Source organism: Rhagoletis pomonella, unplaced genomic scaffold (assembly GCF_013731165.1).
Source record: "Rhagoletis pomonella isolate Grant_MI unplaced genomic scaffold, Rhpom_1.0 Rhpom_scaffold_00006, whole genome shotgun sequence".
Classification (NCBI taxonomy): Eukaryota; Metazoa; Arthropoda; class Insecta; order Diptera; family Tephritidae; genus Rhagoletis; species Rhagoletis pomonella.
The window spans coordinates 52,470,824-52,484,934 of NW_023458560.1; the positions used below are offsets into that span (position 1 = coordinate 52,470,824).

Below are 14,111 nucleotides of genomic sequence, written 5' to 3' on the forward strand. Positions count from 1 at the left end.
TTTCGCTGGAATGGCGGTCGACGGTGCTTTCCCCTTTTCGCGAACTTGTTGGGAAGATTGTGGCCATAAGTCCCGTCCCGTTGTGGTATAGGATTCATATTGCTTCTTCAGACTGATGGTCCCAAAAGAATATTTCTTAATCTGGAAAAATCATACGATTTGGATTGGTAGATTTAAATGTTTTTCAACAATCCTACAACTAGTCAAAAGGAATTTGAGAAATTAACTCGAAATCGAAACCGAAATGTGCTTGCATGTCTTTTAATTAGGCAGGCATAAAAAAGTATAATACAAAGCAAATCCTTCGTGCATTTTATGAACTGGAAACCGGCTAAACTCAACACTACTTTGTTAGTAATAGATTTTTTGTATTTTACTCTTTTTCCTCAGACTGTAAATATACCAAACGCTTACGAAGATGATCGCTTCGATGCCAGCGTTGATGCTGAGGGAAATTTCAAGCATAAGTCCATTTTGTGTATGGCAATAAAGAACTCGCTCGGCCAAATTATTGGCGTCATACAGCTAATAAACAAATTTGATGATCTGGTAAGTAAAATATAAAAAAAAGAAAATCCTACTTTAACTTTCTTATTTCATAACTCAAAAATTTCTCTCAATTTTAGAACTTTACCAAAAACGATGAGAATTTCGTCGAAGCCTTCGCCATCTTCTGCGGCATGGGCATACACAATACACACATGTACGAGAAGGCAATTGTGGCTATGGCCAAGCAAAGTGTCACATTGGAAGTGTTGAGCTATCATGCATCGGCGACCATGGATGAAGCGCATCGGCTGAGGGTGAGTGAGCAATTGAAAGCTTGAAATATTAGCTAGCATTAAAATAGTTAAAGTATGTATGTATGTATGTATATAAAGGGCTCAAGTAGAGTACCCAAAGTAGTAAAAGTTTCGCTTGAAGTGCACAAATACAGTGGCGCGAATGCACTCCGCGAGTCTGCATTGCATTGGCAGCCCGGTGGCAGCATCTTTGTTAACTTTGTATGCAACTGTCGTGGCTGTGGCAATTAATTTTGTCTTTGACAGTTCTTAGCTGCTGTGGTTTAATTTACTGTCGTATGACTTATGTGACTTATGCTACTACTGCACATGACATGTGTCCATTTGTTTACATGCGCGTGCTCCATATATGTATGTATTTATGTGTTTGTGCACAAGTGCATTTCAATGTAAATACATACACACTGACGTGGATATATATGTACATAAATATATAGCCGTTCGTAACTCAATTTCAAAGAAGTTGTAATACGACTGTCACGTTGATGTGGGAGACATATCCAATTTGACCTCAATAACCATCTTTGATTATAGTTTAAATTCATATGTGGTACAGATGCGTACATACATATCGTCGTTTAAAGTGCAAAACCGTGTATCGTGGTTCTGCAAAACCTCGTAACTGATATTTGTGCCAAAAAAGATATTTGCTCACCGGAAGCCCCTGACATTAAGCCCTTATCTATTCAAGCTAAAATAACGATACTTAGATATAAGAAGAAGAGATAATTGGGGATAAAAGCGGGAACCGTTTTGAAATAAGACAAGTCTTAATCTCTCCTAAAAAATACGAGGTTTTGCATTTTCTTGATATGCGGTTTTGTTCTTTAAACGACCATATGTATGTACTTGTGTTTACAAACGGACAATATTTGGAAATTTCTTGACATTTACAACCGCACCTTCGTCATGTTGCGGTTTCTTGATACTTGCATGTGGTGTAAGCTACTCAGTTAGTACATAGATTCAATCAATGTTTACATGGCGCTGACTCGAAGTACAGAAGAATGTTGTTTTAAGCTTTAGGATCTTTAAATTTACATAAAAATAATTATATTTTTAAGCTTACAATTTTGCTAAGTGTTTGGCCGAGCTTCTCCTCCAATTTGTGGTGTGCGTGTTGATGCTGTTACACAAACCCACTAGAGAATCGTTTCAAAATTGAAACTCTGTGGGAAAAGGCAGTTAAAGTTTGAACAATTCATGTAGTTGGTATGCAAAAAAAAAAGATCTGCTAACGAGGAGGTTTTAGCTATTTTCTTCATCTTTTAGCAATAAGTTTTTTAAAAACAAAATTAAACTAAAGAATTATGTACATACATATATTCTTCTTCTTAAAACAAAAAAACCAATAAATAAAAGAAAATTTAATTAAAAAAAGAAAAAATATATAAAATTAAAATAAAACAAAAATAAATAAGAATAATTTTGAAAATTAAAATTACAAATTAAAAAAAAGTAAGATCCTAAAAACTAAATGAAATACAAATTTATTCTTTTTAAAGCAATAAAATCTAAAAGTTAAAGGAAAGAAAAATTAACAAAAGAAAAATAAATTAAATAAAAAATAAAAAACTACATAAAATAAGCTTCTAAAAATGAAATGATATTAAACAACATCTTTCTTTTATATTTATAACCAATTTGATCTAAAAATTTAAAGTTTCTAAAAATTAAATGCAATAAAAAAAATTCTTCGTTTTATAAGAATAACATACAAAAAATAATAATAATAATAAATTATGAAAGAAAAAAATTAAATTAAAAAAGAAAAAATACATAAAGCAAGAGTAAAAAAGTAGATTAAATTAAAAAATATATTCCTTCCCTTTTAAAACAATAAAATCTAAGAATTAACTGAAGATTTTATAAAAAAAAAATTAAAAAAATTAAAAATAAAAAACCGCTGCCGCAGGACTCGAACTCGGATCTCTTGAATGGATGCGAACTAAATAATATGCAAGTGCTGTCTTTCAAAAAAAAAATTTCACCAAGAGTAAGACTTTTGTGCTAGAATAACAAAAGTCTTTCGAACTATCGTACCATCTGTCTTTCATTTGTCTGACGAAAGACCTTCTACTATCTTAGCGAGAATTACCTGTAAGTTGTTCGTATCGGTCAGTGCGAAATCAGGACTTCTATCAAAACCGAGATTTGGTGCCTAGCCAGCCCGTTTTCTTCGTCCGCTTCCGCTTATCGGTCAAGGGGACCTTGCAATTTAGCATATCGGTGCTTTTTTCCAGCGCTCGCTGTGCATACTAAAGCCCACATATCCAGTCCTAAGTCTATTTGAAGCAGTGAGCGGTCTGTAAAAATTTGTTTAGCCTTAAAGGTTGTGGTACATTCCAAAACAATGTGGTAGATTTACATACGTATATGTAGTTATTGAAATGCGAAATCTTTAAGTTTATCACGTTTTTTATTGCCCTACAAAAGATACAATATTTCATTGTCACTTACATATGTATGTCAACAAAATTAGCTTTCTCCGGAACTATCTTTAGGCGGTAATGGTCTTTGTCGGCTTTGTTTTCTCTTGAAAAGCATTTTTTATTAAAAAAATCTTTGAATAATGAAGTTCCTCCAGCAAGTTAAAAATTTACTATCGATTTTTTTTTTCAGTTACAATGTTTGCGGTTGTTCTAACCCTGTCTCTGATATAAAAAACAGCAAAAAATCCTACCTGAGTAAGCGAATAGAGCCAAAAATTAATTTCGCAAAATAACAAAGCAGTGAAGCGCGAGGAAGAACGAGTCTAAACCATTCTGGCATAAAAACCTTGCAAATGAAAACAATAGGACCACTTGTCTACATCACCATGCGAGAGGGTTTTTTTTTAAATTCTTATTACCGCTCCATTTGTTTCCAATAACGTGAAAGCTTCCTTTTTCGCAATAGCCACGTCCCACGATTGCTTAGCTCAACGCTATCGTTGTGTCACAATTACCCTTGTTTTGTTTTTTTATTGCAACTCTCGCATTGTTTGTTTTCCCTAATGTGTCTACTCCCATGACATTTTGTGGCTTGCTGTCTGACAGTTTTACTTTAAATGCTGGCAATTCAAACAAACGTGTGCACACTTATAAGCTCACATACATTTAATGAGCTAACAGGCCATTTAGTACGTTAAAGGCAGTACATAGAGGCCATGTAAAAACGCAAATGACCCATTTCTTTATTATCCTTATTACTTTTTATAATTTTAAGTGCTTGTTGCGCTCTAAGATAACTGTGGTGTATATGCGTGTGGTGTGTTTATTTTGCAAGCATTGTGTAGGTAATTATAATTTCCATTAACATTTATTAAGTGTATAACATAGGAAGGAAGATAGCAAACGTTTTGCGCTTTACTGAACGTTGTACCAGTGGTTGTAGGTAGACCACCGTACTGAGAAGCACTGGTTTCTAATTCAACTCGGCATATGACCACTTTCAACCTTTGCGTACCTAGGCTGGTTCCGATTAGATTCTTTTGAGGGAGGCAGCCTCTCAAGATTTGGGATTTCGTTGATGCTTGTCGGATGACGAGGCGAACTCATCCCAGCATTTTTTTTCAGCTGCAAAGAACCTGGACTATCAATAATATACCATAAATATCACCGTTAATTTTTGCCTGGAGCCCAAAATGGTACTTTACGGAGCCCTTTCGTGGATAACATAAATTACGCTCTATAAATCTCTCCTCGTTCTCGTTGACGACATATACTAACGAAGATTCAGGAGCCCTTCAGGAAGCTGGAAAACGTAAAATCGATTTTCCAAGTTCTCCAGTGTAGTTTCCCATTGTACTTAATACTTACGGCCGGGTTTTCGCTAGTAGTCTAAATTTAGATCACGTAAACTGCTTTCATTTTTATGCGAAAGAGAGCTGAAATTTGACTGGCTAATCGTAGTTTAAACCAGCTAGTTCGAGCGTTTAAACTACATTTACACCACAGACAGATTTAACTGTCACTGTGCATTGAAAAAACTGTCCGTTAAAGCTCAGTTAGTCTAGACTTTATTACTTAACTTAATATTTTGGAAAAAACCTATTATAGCATTTTCAGTTTAAATGAAACTTTTTTCAAATTAAATGAAACCTTTTTCAGGTTAAGCGAAACCTTTTTCAAATTAATTGAAACCTTTTTCAAATTAAATGAAGCCTTTTTCGGATTCAATGAAACTTTATTCAAATTAAATGAAACTTTTTTCAGATTCACTGAAACTTTATTCAAACCAAATGAAACTTTTTTGAAATTAAATGAAACTTTATTCAAATTAAGTATTAAACATTTTTAAATTAAGGAACAGGAAATCAACTTAACCTATTAATAGCCGTTTGCGCCATGTCTGGCTAACACTAAAGGCTCTGTTATGCATATTTGGCATTGCTTGAGAGTTGTCACATAAGGAATCTGTTAAATGAGCTTCGCGTGTAAGCTGTTACCCAACGCACAGCATTACATACGTAGAAGTCTGTTGGTTTTTGATTTCTACGTAAAAACACACACAAATACTCTCCCTTCTCACTCACTCGCTTAAGCGAAATGTAAACTTCGGCATTTGCATAACAATTGTCTAATTATTTTCTTTTAACTTAAACAAACCCTATGGATTAGAGCACAGTCTAATCACGGCAACATTCAACTTCGCTTCAAGAATAATTTTGACATGTCCCATTTCTCTTTTCCTTTTCACATCATCCTTTACATGTACTCCCGAAAACAGAGATATTTGAAGTTTTATAAAATGAATAAATTATATGATTTGCCTAGTTAGCAAAACCACTCCAAAAATCACAGCAAACCAACCAACCTACCAGAGCTTTATTTTAAGAAATGAAACCACCAATTTTGGTCCAATTGGACCGAAACGGCAACACTGTATTTAACATGCTTTGACCGTAAGGGAGAGCAACACGTAACAGCTAATTCAAAGTAATCCAAAAAAGAAGTTTCATTTCATTTGAATAAAGTTTCATTTAATTTGAAAAAAGTTTCATTTAATTTGAATAAAGTTTCATTGAATCTGAAAAAGGTCTCATTTAATTTGAATAAAATTTCACTGAATCTGAAAAAGGTTTCATTTAATTTGAAAAAGGTTTCGCTTAACATGAAAAAGGTTTCATTTAATTTGAAAAAGGTTTCGCTTAATTTGAAAATGGTTTCATTTAAACTGAAAATGCTATATATGCGAAACTGTGTTGGCGGTTAATTAAAACTAAACTTACCGTAAGAAACTTATGTAATGGCCTTATAAAAATTCAGAGCGGTGAGGGAATCAGCCTTGCGAGATTTCCGTTTTTGTATTTCTTAAAAATAAATGAACGCAAACATATCAAATCATTGACTAACTGAGCTTTTAGAGCGGTGGTGGGTATCAGCTCTTTCAAGCTTTGGTATAGAAAGCTTGCAAAGCTATTTTAACGGTTTTCACACTTCGTGTGTTTGATTTGTTTCAAATTTTTAGGGTTGATGGATAAATAATAAATAAATATTAAATTTGAGCTTGATCAATACATTTTTAAAAACTTTAAAGCACAAAAACAAAAACAAATCGATTTAAAAGTTTTTTTCTTTAAAAATTTTTCACATACAATTTTTTTGATGAAAAAAATTAATTTTTGAAAATATGCCATCTAAAAAAAAATCACAATGGTAGCTCTGAGTATCGCGCAATATTTAAGTATGTATAGTATTACGGGGTGCACTCTACAATAATTTGAGTTATGAATTTTTTTCACACCGAAGTTGAGTAAAATGAGTTCATTACAAATGTACAATTTTTTTTTTTAAATTTTTTTAGCCCATTAAATTTTAGTATAATAAAGAGCAAGTTGAAAGCGATTGCAAAACTGGCGTTAGTTTTTTTAATTTTCTTTGAAAACGGTTTTGCGCATTTTCTACAATAAGAAAAAAGTGCAAAAAGCCGTCAGCATAAGAAATATTAAAAGTCAACGAAATTCTTCAGTAGCTTAAAACTTGCGCTTTATTGTACTAAAATTTAATGTGCTACAAAACTCAATACTCTACTCTTACTAATTTAATTTCATTCTTTTTTCCAGCGATTACGCGTACCCTCTGCAGCCCATTTTCGCTTACACGATTTTCGCTTCGATGATATACATTTTGAAGATGACGATACGTTGAAGGTGAGTTCATTGCTAATCGCTTTTTTACCTCTAAAAATATTAACAAACGCTTTTTACACATATCCGCAAGAAAAACTTTTACTAATTTCCCAATTATTTCAGGCCTGCCTTCGCATGTTCCTCGATTTGGACTTTGTTGAACGTTTTCACATTGACTACGAGGTGCTTTGCCGTTGGCTGCTGAGCGTTAAGAAGAATTATCGCAATGTTACTTATCATAATTGGCGACATGCCTTCAATGTGGCTCAAATGATGTTTGCCATACTAACGGTATGTAAATTTGATTTCATTTGTTTTTGGCAATTATTTGGTACTTTGATGGCGTTTGGTTAGATTTTTCAAACCTTTTCAATTGCTTAATACTTTTTTCATTTCCTTTAACATTTTATTGTTCTTACTTTGTGTTCTTATAACTACCCTTTTTTGCTGCCTTTAACATAAATTTAAACTTAAAAAATAACGTTTTAGATTTTTGCATTACTTTTATTTGGTCACACTAATTTTTTGCACTATTTCCCTTATCTGTTGCTTTAAATCACTTTTACTTTAAAAAAGGGCGATCCTTATCTTTTGCATGCAAAACTATATAATTTCAACAGTTTTCATCTTCTACTTACTTTTTTTCTCTACAACTTTGAGTTTAAAATTGCCATATTTTATTTTTGCTTTTGATTGATTAATCAAAGATTTCCCATAATGGACAGGCGACGCAGTGGTGGAAGATTTTCGGCGAAATCGAATGTTTGGCATTGATCATCGGTTGCTTGTGTCACGATTTGGATCATCGGGGGACTAATAACTCATTCCAAATCAAGTGAGTGTACCACATGAGCTTCCGTTTTAGCAGAAAATCTTAACTCCTACTTTTCATTTTTCTAGAGCCTCCTCACCATTGGCTCAACTATATTCGACATCCACAATGGAACATCATCATTTCGATCAGTGTTTAATGATTTTGAACAGCCCTGGCAATCAAATATTAGCCAATCTGTCATCTGATGATTACTGCCGGGTTATACGGGTATTAGAGGATGCCATTTTATCAACAGATTTGGCGGTGTATTTTAGGTGAGGGTGTGGAGTTAAGCACCTTTCAATTTTATTGATTTTAATATTTTCTTATTTTGTTTTAGAAAACGCGGCCCATTTCTGCAATCCGTACAAGAACAACCGCTCAGCTATTGGGAGGCTGACGAACCCCGTGCTCTGCTACGTGCTATGAGCATGACTGTCTGTGATTTATCGGCCATTACGAAACCATGGGACATTGAGAAACGTGTGGCCGATTTAGTGAGCTCGGAATTCTTCGAGCAAGGCGATATGGAGAAACAGGAATTGAATATAATGCCCATTGTAAGTATTGGATTATTAATTAGTTCTGTGAAAGCTAAACAGAAGCGTAAATCTTTGGTCTCAATATAGGCAGAATTTATGTTAACCGAGCAGAAAATGTGTAACTGCTTCTTGTGTAACCCAGCAGGAAATCTGCAATGGCTTCTTGTGTGTACAAATGAAAATCTCTGGTCTGGTTCAAGACTATTCCAGGACTTGTTCGGGTCCCTTTCGGAACTTATCCAGGACCATTTCATAACTAGTTCATGACTATTTGAAAACAATTTCGGGACTAGTCCTACTCCATTTTGAGACTAGTTCAGGACTATCTCAGGAACATTTTTAGACTACATCGAGATTATTTCAGGTCATGTTTCACAACCTTTTCGACTGTGTAATGAAATCCCGACATACAGAACCCCGAAAGACATAATCCAGACAAGGCTAAATCCCGATCAGGCATATTCCAGACACGACCAAGCCCCAGCCATACATAATCTAGATAAGTAATCCCGACAATAAATCCCAACATAATATAAAAATAATTAAAAAAATCGCGCGATTTTTTGTTTAATTATTTTGAACGGCTTACTTAGCCCTTAATTGTCCACAGTCTCAACTAGCGGTAGGAAACTTGATGTTTCGATGGCTGTTAGTTGATTTGAATTAAGTGGGCATGTGAAGAGGTGGTTAGTGGGTTAGTGTCATGTTCGCAAACTCCACATGCTGGACATTCATTGGAGATGTTGGAAGACGAGTCGGGCCAGAGCTACGCGGGTGTCTCGTTGCAGTTGATGCTCACTCTCGTCCACAGGTGAGCATTGGACACTGATGACGGCATTCACGTGACTGGAGTCTGTGTAGGTGGTAACAGCCTATCTGTAAATGCTTGTCTGTACAATTCTGAGTCCCAATTATACCCGGCGACCACGCATGCATAGCTTAGAACAGGCGAGCCAATTGTCTTGTATGTTGGCAGCAACGTTTCTATGTGTTTGCCCCAAGTACTGCCGAATTCGGGGACTTTGATGCGGCTCTGTACTTTGTTGGTAATTGCAGTTGTGTGTGCCGAGAAAGAGAGCTGGCTCCGTGGATTTTTCCGGTTGTTCACTGTCGAAATTGGTTTGCCGTTAACGTGAATACCCCCAGCTGTGGCCAGACCCCGTTTTTATCCTGGTGATAAAAATGGTTGGCGAGGATTTCGTAGGGCAGAGGGTTAGGCTCCTTGCAGTGAAGAAGCAAGAGAGTTTGGAGTGGTAACTCCAATGCCAGATGCATTGTGTTTGTTTTTTTTTCTCTTTTGTGTCTTGTCGGGATTTAAAGTTGTCAGGATTTTGTCTTGTCTGAACACTGTGTTATCTGTATTTTATTTGCTCGGGATTTTGTTATGTCTGTATTATGTCCTGTCTGGATTTTTTATTATCCAGATTTTTAAAAATTGTCTTCATTATGTCTTGTCGGAATATTTAAGTCGGCATTGCGGAGTGCTCCCTTGTACAAGATTATTGCAGGACCACGGGAACGGAGTATTTAGGGTTGCATATTGACTTTGATGGGGTTGGTCTTTAAAAATACAGACCTCCATAAAGCAAAACTCATCTCGGATTGTTTCCTCCAAATCAAAATACCTATTTATTTTGTACTCAAAGTCAAGTTGGAGTAGGTATTTTGAAGAGAGAGTTAAGCCCATCAGCTTGTTGCACTGCGCTGTAGCGTTTAAAAATAACTTACTCGTAAATTCGGTGATCCAACATATGGAAACAAACCTTCTTGAAACATGCGGAAAGAAATATATAAAACGGTTAAATGAAATCAATGTTGGAATAGAAAAATGGGGATCAATAAGCTGTCGATCTGCGAATCAACCAGTCGGTTCCTGACGAAAGAGCTAGTCTCTGCAACGTCGATAATCACACGGTTTGAAATCAATAGGATCCGAGAGAGAATCGTGAAGAAACGTCCGAGGCCTTCGTTGGTAACTTTGAGCCATCTCAAAGTGATTTTCTGCTGAATTTCTCGACATTGTACCATTGCACCAATCATCCAAAATCGATATACAAACAATTGAAATCAAAAGAAGCGGCCGTGATGAAGACCATTTACCATTTCCTCTCTGGATGCAAAATAAAAAATTAAAAAATGCGATGTTTAATGCAAATATTTTTTTATTTTAATCTATCTCACATACTGCAAAGCCGAGGTAATTACGCACATTTTGATACCTTAACTGATTTTCTTCGACAAATAGTTTATTAACTGCAAACAATTAAAAAAAGATACTTCTCCGTGAGTTCAAAATTTCGGGAATTATTTTTTCGAGATTTTCGAATATCATGACGAAATAAAAAAATTGGTGTCTTCTTTTTTCGATAAAGAATGTAAAAAAAATATATTTCACCCCAAAAAAAATATTGAGGTGTAAATATTATATGGAATGACCCATATACAAAGTGGTATTATGGTCCCTCTCGCCTTGGTACTGCGGAAATTCAAGAATGAGTCGGAGTGAATTGCGGAAGTTATTACCAGATCACCAAAGTTGAAATTGGCGACGAAAGCAATTGGGAATTTGGTATTGTTCTGTTGTCTTCTCGTAGAAACTATCCTTGAGAGAGGCCTATTTCACATATTCCTTCAGCATTTTCTAGGCATACATTCATAGGAATATGCAACTGACCATACCAGGTGGAGAAGGACTTGGCTTCACTTGGCATTTCCAAAAGAAGGCACAAAAGAGAAACATTACAGTACCAACCATAGGAAGAAATCGTATTGATCCTTCTTTGAACTCTTGCCGCTTAAAATTTTACAATTATTAAAGCCTTGACTTGTCCGTTATCGGAGGTCTGGATGCGTCTATTCTTTTTTAATTGCACGAATATGCCACGTTTAAAAAAATTTTGCCGGCAGCTTGTATTTTTTCAAAGCCTACTAGTTTATAATTTCTATTTATGAATTTCCTCGCCTTTGCAGGACATTATGAATCGCGAGAAGGAGGATGAATTGCCGATGATGCAAGTTAATTTCATTGAGTCAATATGCTTGCCAATTTACGAGGTGAGTTTTCATAGCTTAAAATACTTTTGAGTAGTACAACATTTGCGTTTGCTTGTGTCTTTTTTCAGGCTTTTGCAAACCTCTCCGACAAACTGGAGCCACTGGTCGAAGGTGTGCGCGATAACCGCGAGCATTGGATCGAATTGGCACAACAAGTACAAAATAAAGAGAAAGCAGCAATTAGCAGCACCAATGGTGCCGTCGACACCACAAAGCAGAATGGCTGCATTTCCGATGGACGCAGCGATGTGACTGATGACTTAGGTACGACGACAACCATTGTCAATTGTGACAGCAACGCCGATGATGGCATATCAACAGGCGCTGAGTGCGAGACAGATGAACAAATCGATGGTAAAAATACAAAAAACAACAGCAACGACGACGATGATAACGACGAAGAAGATGAGCACTTGTGTGCAGAGGAAGAAGAGGCAGGTATTGAAGCGGATGATGATGATTCGGATATGGAGGCGTCACATCACTCCAACGGCTGCTTCTCATCTGGTTCGAGTCGATTGAGCACGCCACCACCCACAGGCGAAGACGACAGCGTACCCACCTCACCGGCTAAAATGACGCAGGCCAAGTTAATTGCCGCAAATTTGAATAGTTTGAATCAACGGACACTAAAGTCAACGAGCAACTGCTGTCGCAGCTGTGAGTATGCGCGCTGCAGTAGTAATATGCGCAAGGCCTCCTCGCTCAAGGGTACCAAAGAATTGCAACAACAACTGAGCGCACAAGCACAAAATGGAGGCGGCAGTTCTGGCTATCACAGTCGTAGTACACCCTCAATGAATATGACGACGACAACGACAACGACGGCGAATACATCAAATGGCGCGCAACAAAATCACAGCAGCAATACACATCATCATCATCATCATCACCACCACCACCACCGTCGTCATAGTCACCACCACTACCATCACCATCATCACCTCCACAGTAATCAGCATTCGACGCATAGTGGCAATGGTGGCGGCGGCGGCGGCGTTGGTGGTGGCGGCACGGGTACCGGCAACACATCGAGCGGCGCCGAAAGTGATAGAATACCAAAAATAGTCGGTAAGCTGGGTAATATCGATAGTCTGCAATATCTCGCAGATGGTGGCAATGGCGCTGCCGAGGCGCTACTCCATGCCAATGCTGGTAGTGGTACACCAAATGGCATTGCATTCACACCAAATGGTCATGTCACCTATTTTGCTGCCAGTGATGTGCCCGCGTTGACAACAGCGGCGAGTGTTGTGGCACCGGTGGTAGCGGCGGCAGTGACACCTACAATGGCAGCGACGGCGGCGACAAGCGCATGTGATAAATGAAGAGTTTGAGGAGTACTCTAAGCGAAAGTTTTAGAAGATTTGAGTTCTTTTAATATAAAAGCTAGCCTAACTACAAGTAGTATGTATGTATTATTAGCTGTAATTGAGATACGGACGTTTACATAGATACTTTCGTTGGTTGCTGACGGTCAATGGGTGCATTGCTCTCTGATCGACGACACAAATATAAAATCCTTTTGTATTAGTGAAGTACGTACATACATATGTATGTATATTGTGAGTCAAGTAGGGGCTAAGTACTGGCTGGTGATTTTAACGTATAAAACTAGTACGTAAAACGCTTAAACGACTTTAATTGCATCGTCTGAATTAGGATGAAGAAGCTTTGAAAAATATTGCCGGTACTTTGATTTCAATTAAAAACTTATTAAGATCCTAAATTGTAGCAGAAATCTAGTTACTGTGCATTGTTTTTTTTGGAAAAAACCAAATACATGTTTGATTTTTTAACGCATTTTTTTTAAGTTGTAAATGAAAAATTAAAGACTGTTTTCCCACTTTCTGTACCTATAAATGCAAGAAGGAAATTATAACCTATTCTGAATAGCACTGTCATTAGTCAGCCCATAATTAATTTTTTGAATCTATAGACGTTTCTTCTATTAAAATTATTTTAGCCTAAGGGCCGTTTTCTCGACTACCTGCTTTTACCTGCATTATCGACTTTTTATCGATTTTCTGTTATAAGCATGTGAGCGACAAATTTGACAGGTAATCAAAGCACCGCTCAGCTTTAACAGGCTGTCTAGAAAACGGCCCTTAACAGGTTTAACATTTTATAATTTTTTAAATTTAATTCATGCAGCGTATCAGTTAATGAAGTATTCAATATTCGTTCTGATTTTCTTAAGAAATAGGGGGAAAAGGTTATTATAAGCTGTTCAGAATAGGGCCGTCATTAGTCAAGGCTTCCAAAAACCGAGTTCATGTTGCGTGTTTTTCAACTAAGAAATATTTTCTATAGATATCTACGAACTAAAAAATTTTTGGATTAAAAAGTCGAAACAGAAAGTCACACGCAATTATTTCATCCCTCTGATTTTGAAGTTCTTAAGTATCAACTCAATATATGATTTTAAAGAATAATTTAGCATTAAAATTTGTATTTATTATTTTATTTTTTGTTTTTTTTTTTCAAAATATGAATAAAAATAGCTAAATGATAATTTAGCACTTTTAAAAAGCATAAAAAATACAAAATTACAACAAAAATAAACCGCCAAAAATTACGAATTTTTTTTTTTGAGTAGAGGAGCTCTCTTCAAATATTTTTCCTCGTTATACTCAAAGCGTTAATGTCAGATTTACTGCTTTTTGTACCACAACCGTTATGAGCAAATTAGTGACTGAAAAGTATCGAATTTTTCTAAATTTCTATTGATAGTCATAAAAAGAGAAAAATTTTTCGTTTCTTTTTTGCAACCCACTGTGAGTATT

The 14,111-nt window shown here is 36.0% G+C and overlaps 1 protein-coding gene across 4 annotated transcripts in view; it reads left to right on the top strand.

Moving 5' to 3' along the window:
• Positions 1–13,070, top strand: part of LOC118740930 (dual 3',5'-cyclic-AMP and -GMP phosphodiesterase 11-like) — a 307,854-nt gene extending 294,784 nt beyond the window's left edge. For 3 of the 4 annotated variants that reach the window (XM_036472690.1, XM_036472689.1, XM_036472687.1), the window contains 9 exons: positions 391–549; positions 627–803; positions 6,850–6,936; positions 7,039–7,206; positions 7,623–7,750; positions 7,816–8,004; positions 8,070–8,289; positions 11,242–11,325; positions 11,394–13,070. In XM_036472690.1, the coding sequence (XP_036328583.1) occupies positions 391–549; positions 627–803; positions 6,850–6,936; positions 7,039–7,206; positions 7,623–7,750; positions 7,816–8,004; positions 8,070–8,289; positions 11,242–11,325; positions 11,394–12,653 (2,472 nt within the window). In that variant the 3' untranslated portion in view covers positions 12,654–13,070. The remainder of the gene's footprint in view (positions 1–390; positions 550–626; positions 804–6,849; positions 6,937–7,038; positions 7,207–7,622; positions 7,751–7,815; positions 8,005–8,069; positions 8,290–11,241; positions 11,326–11,393) is intronic. The other variant, XM_036472688.1, reaches the window with a different exon arrangement.
• The last annotated feature ends 1,041 nt before the right edge of the window (positions 13,071–14,111 follow it).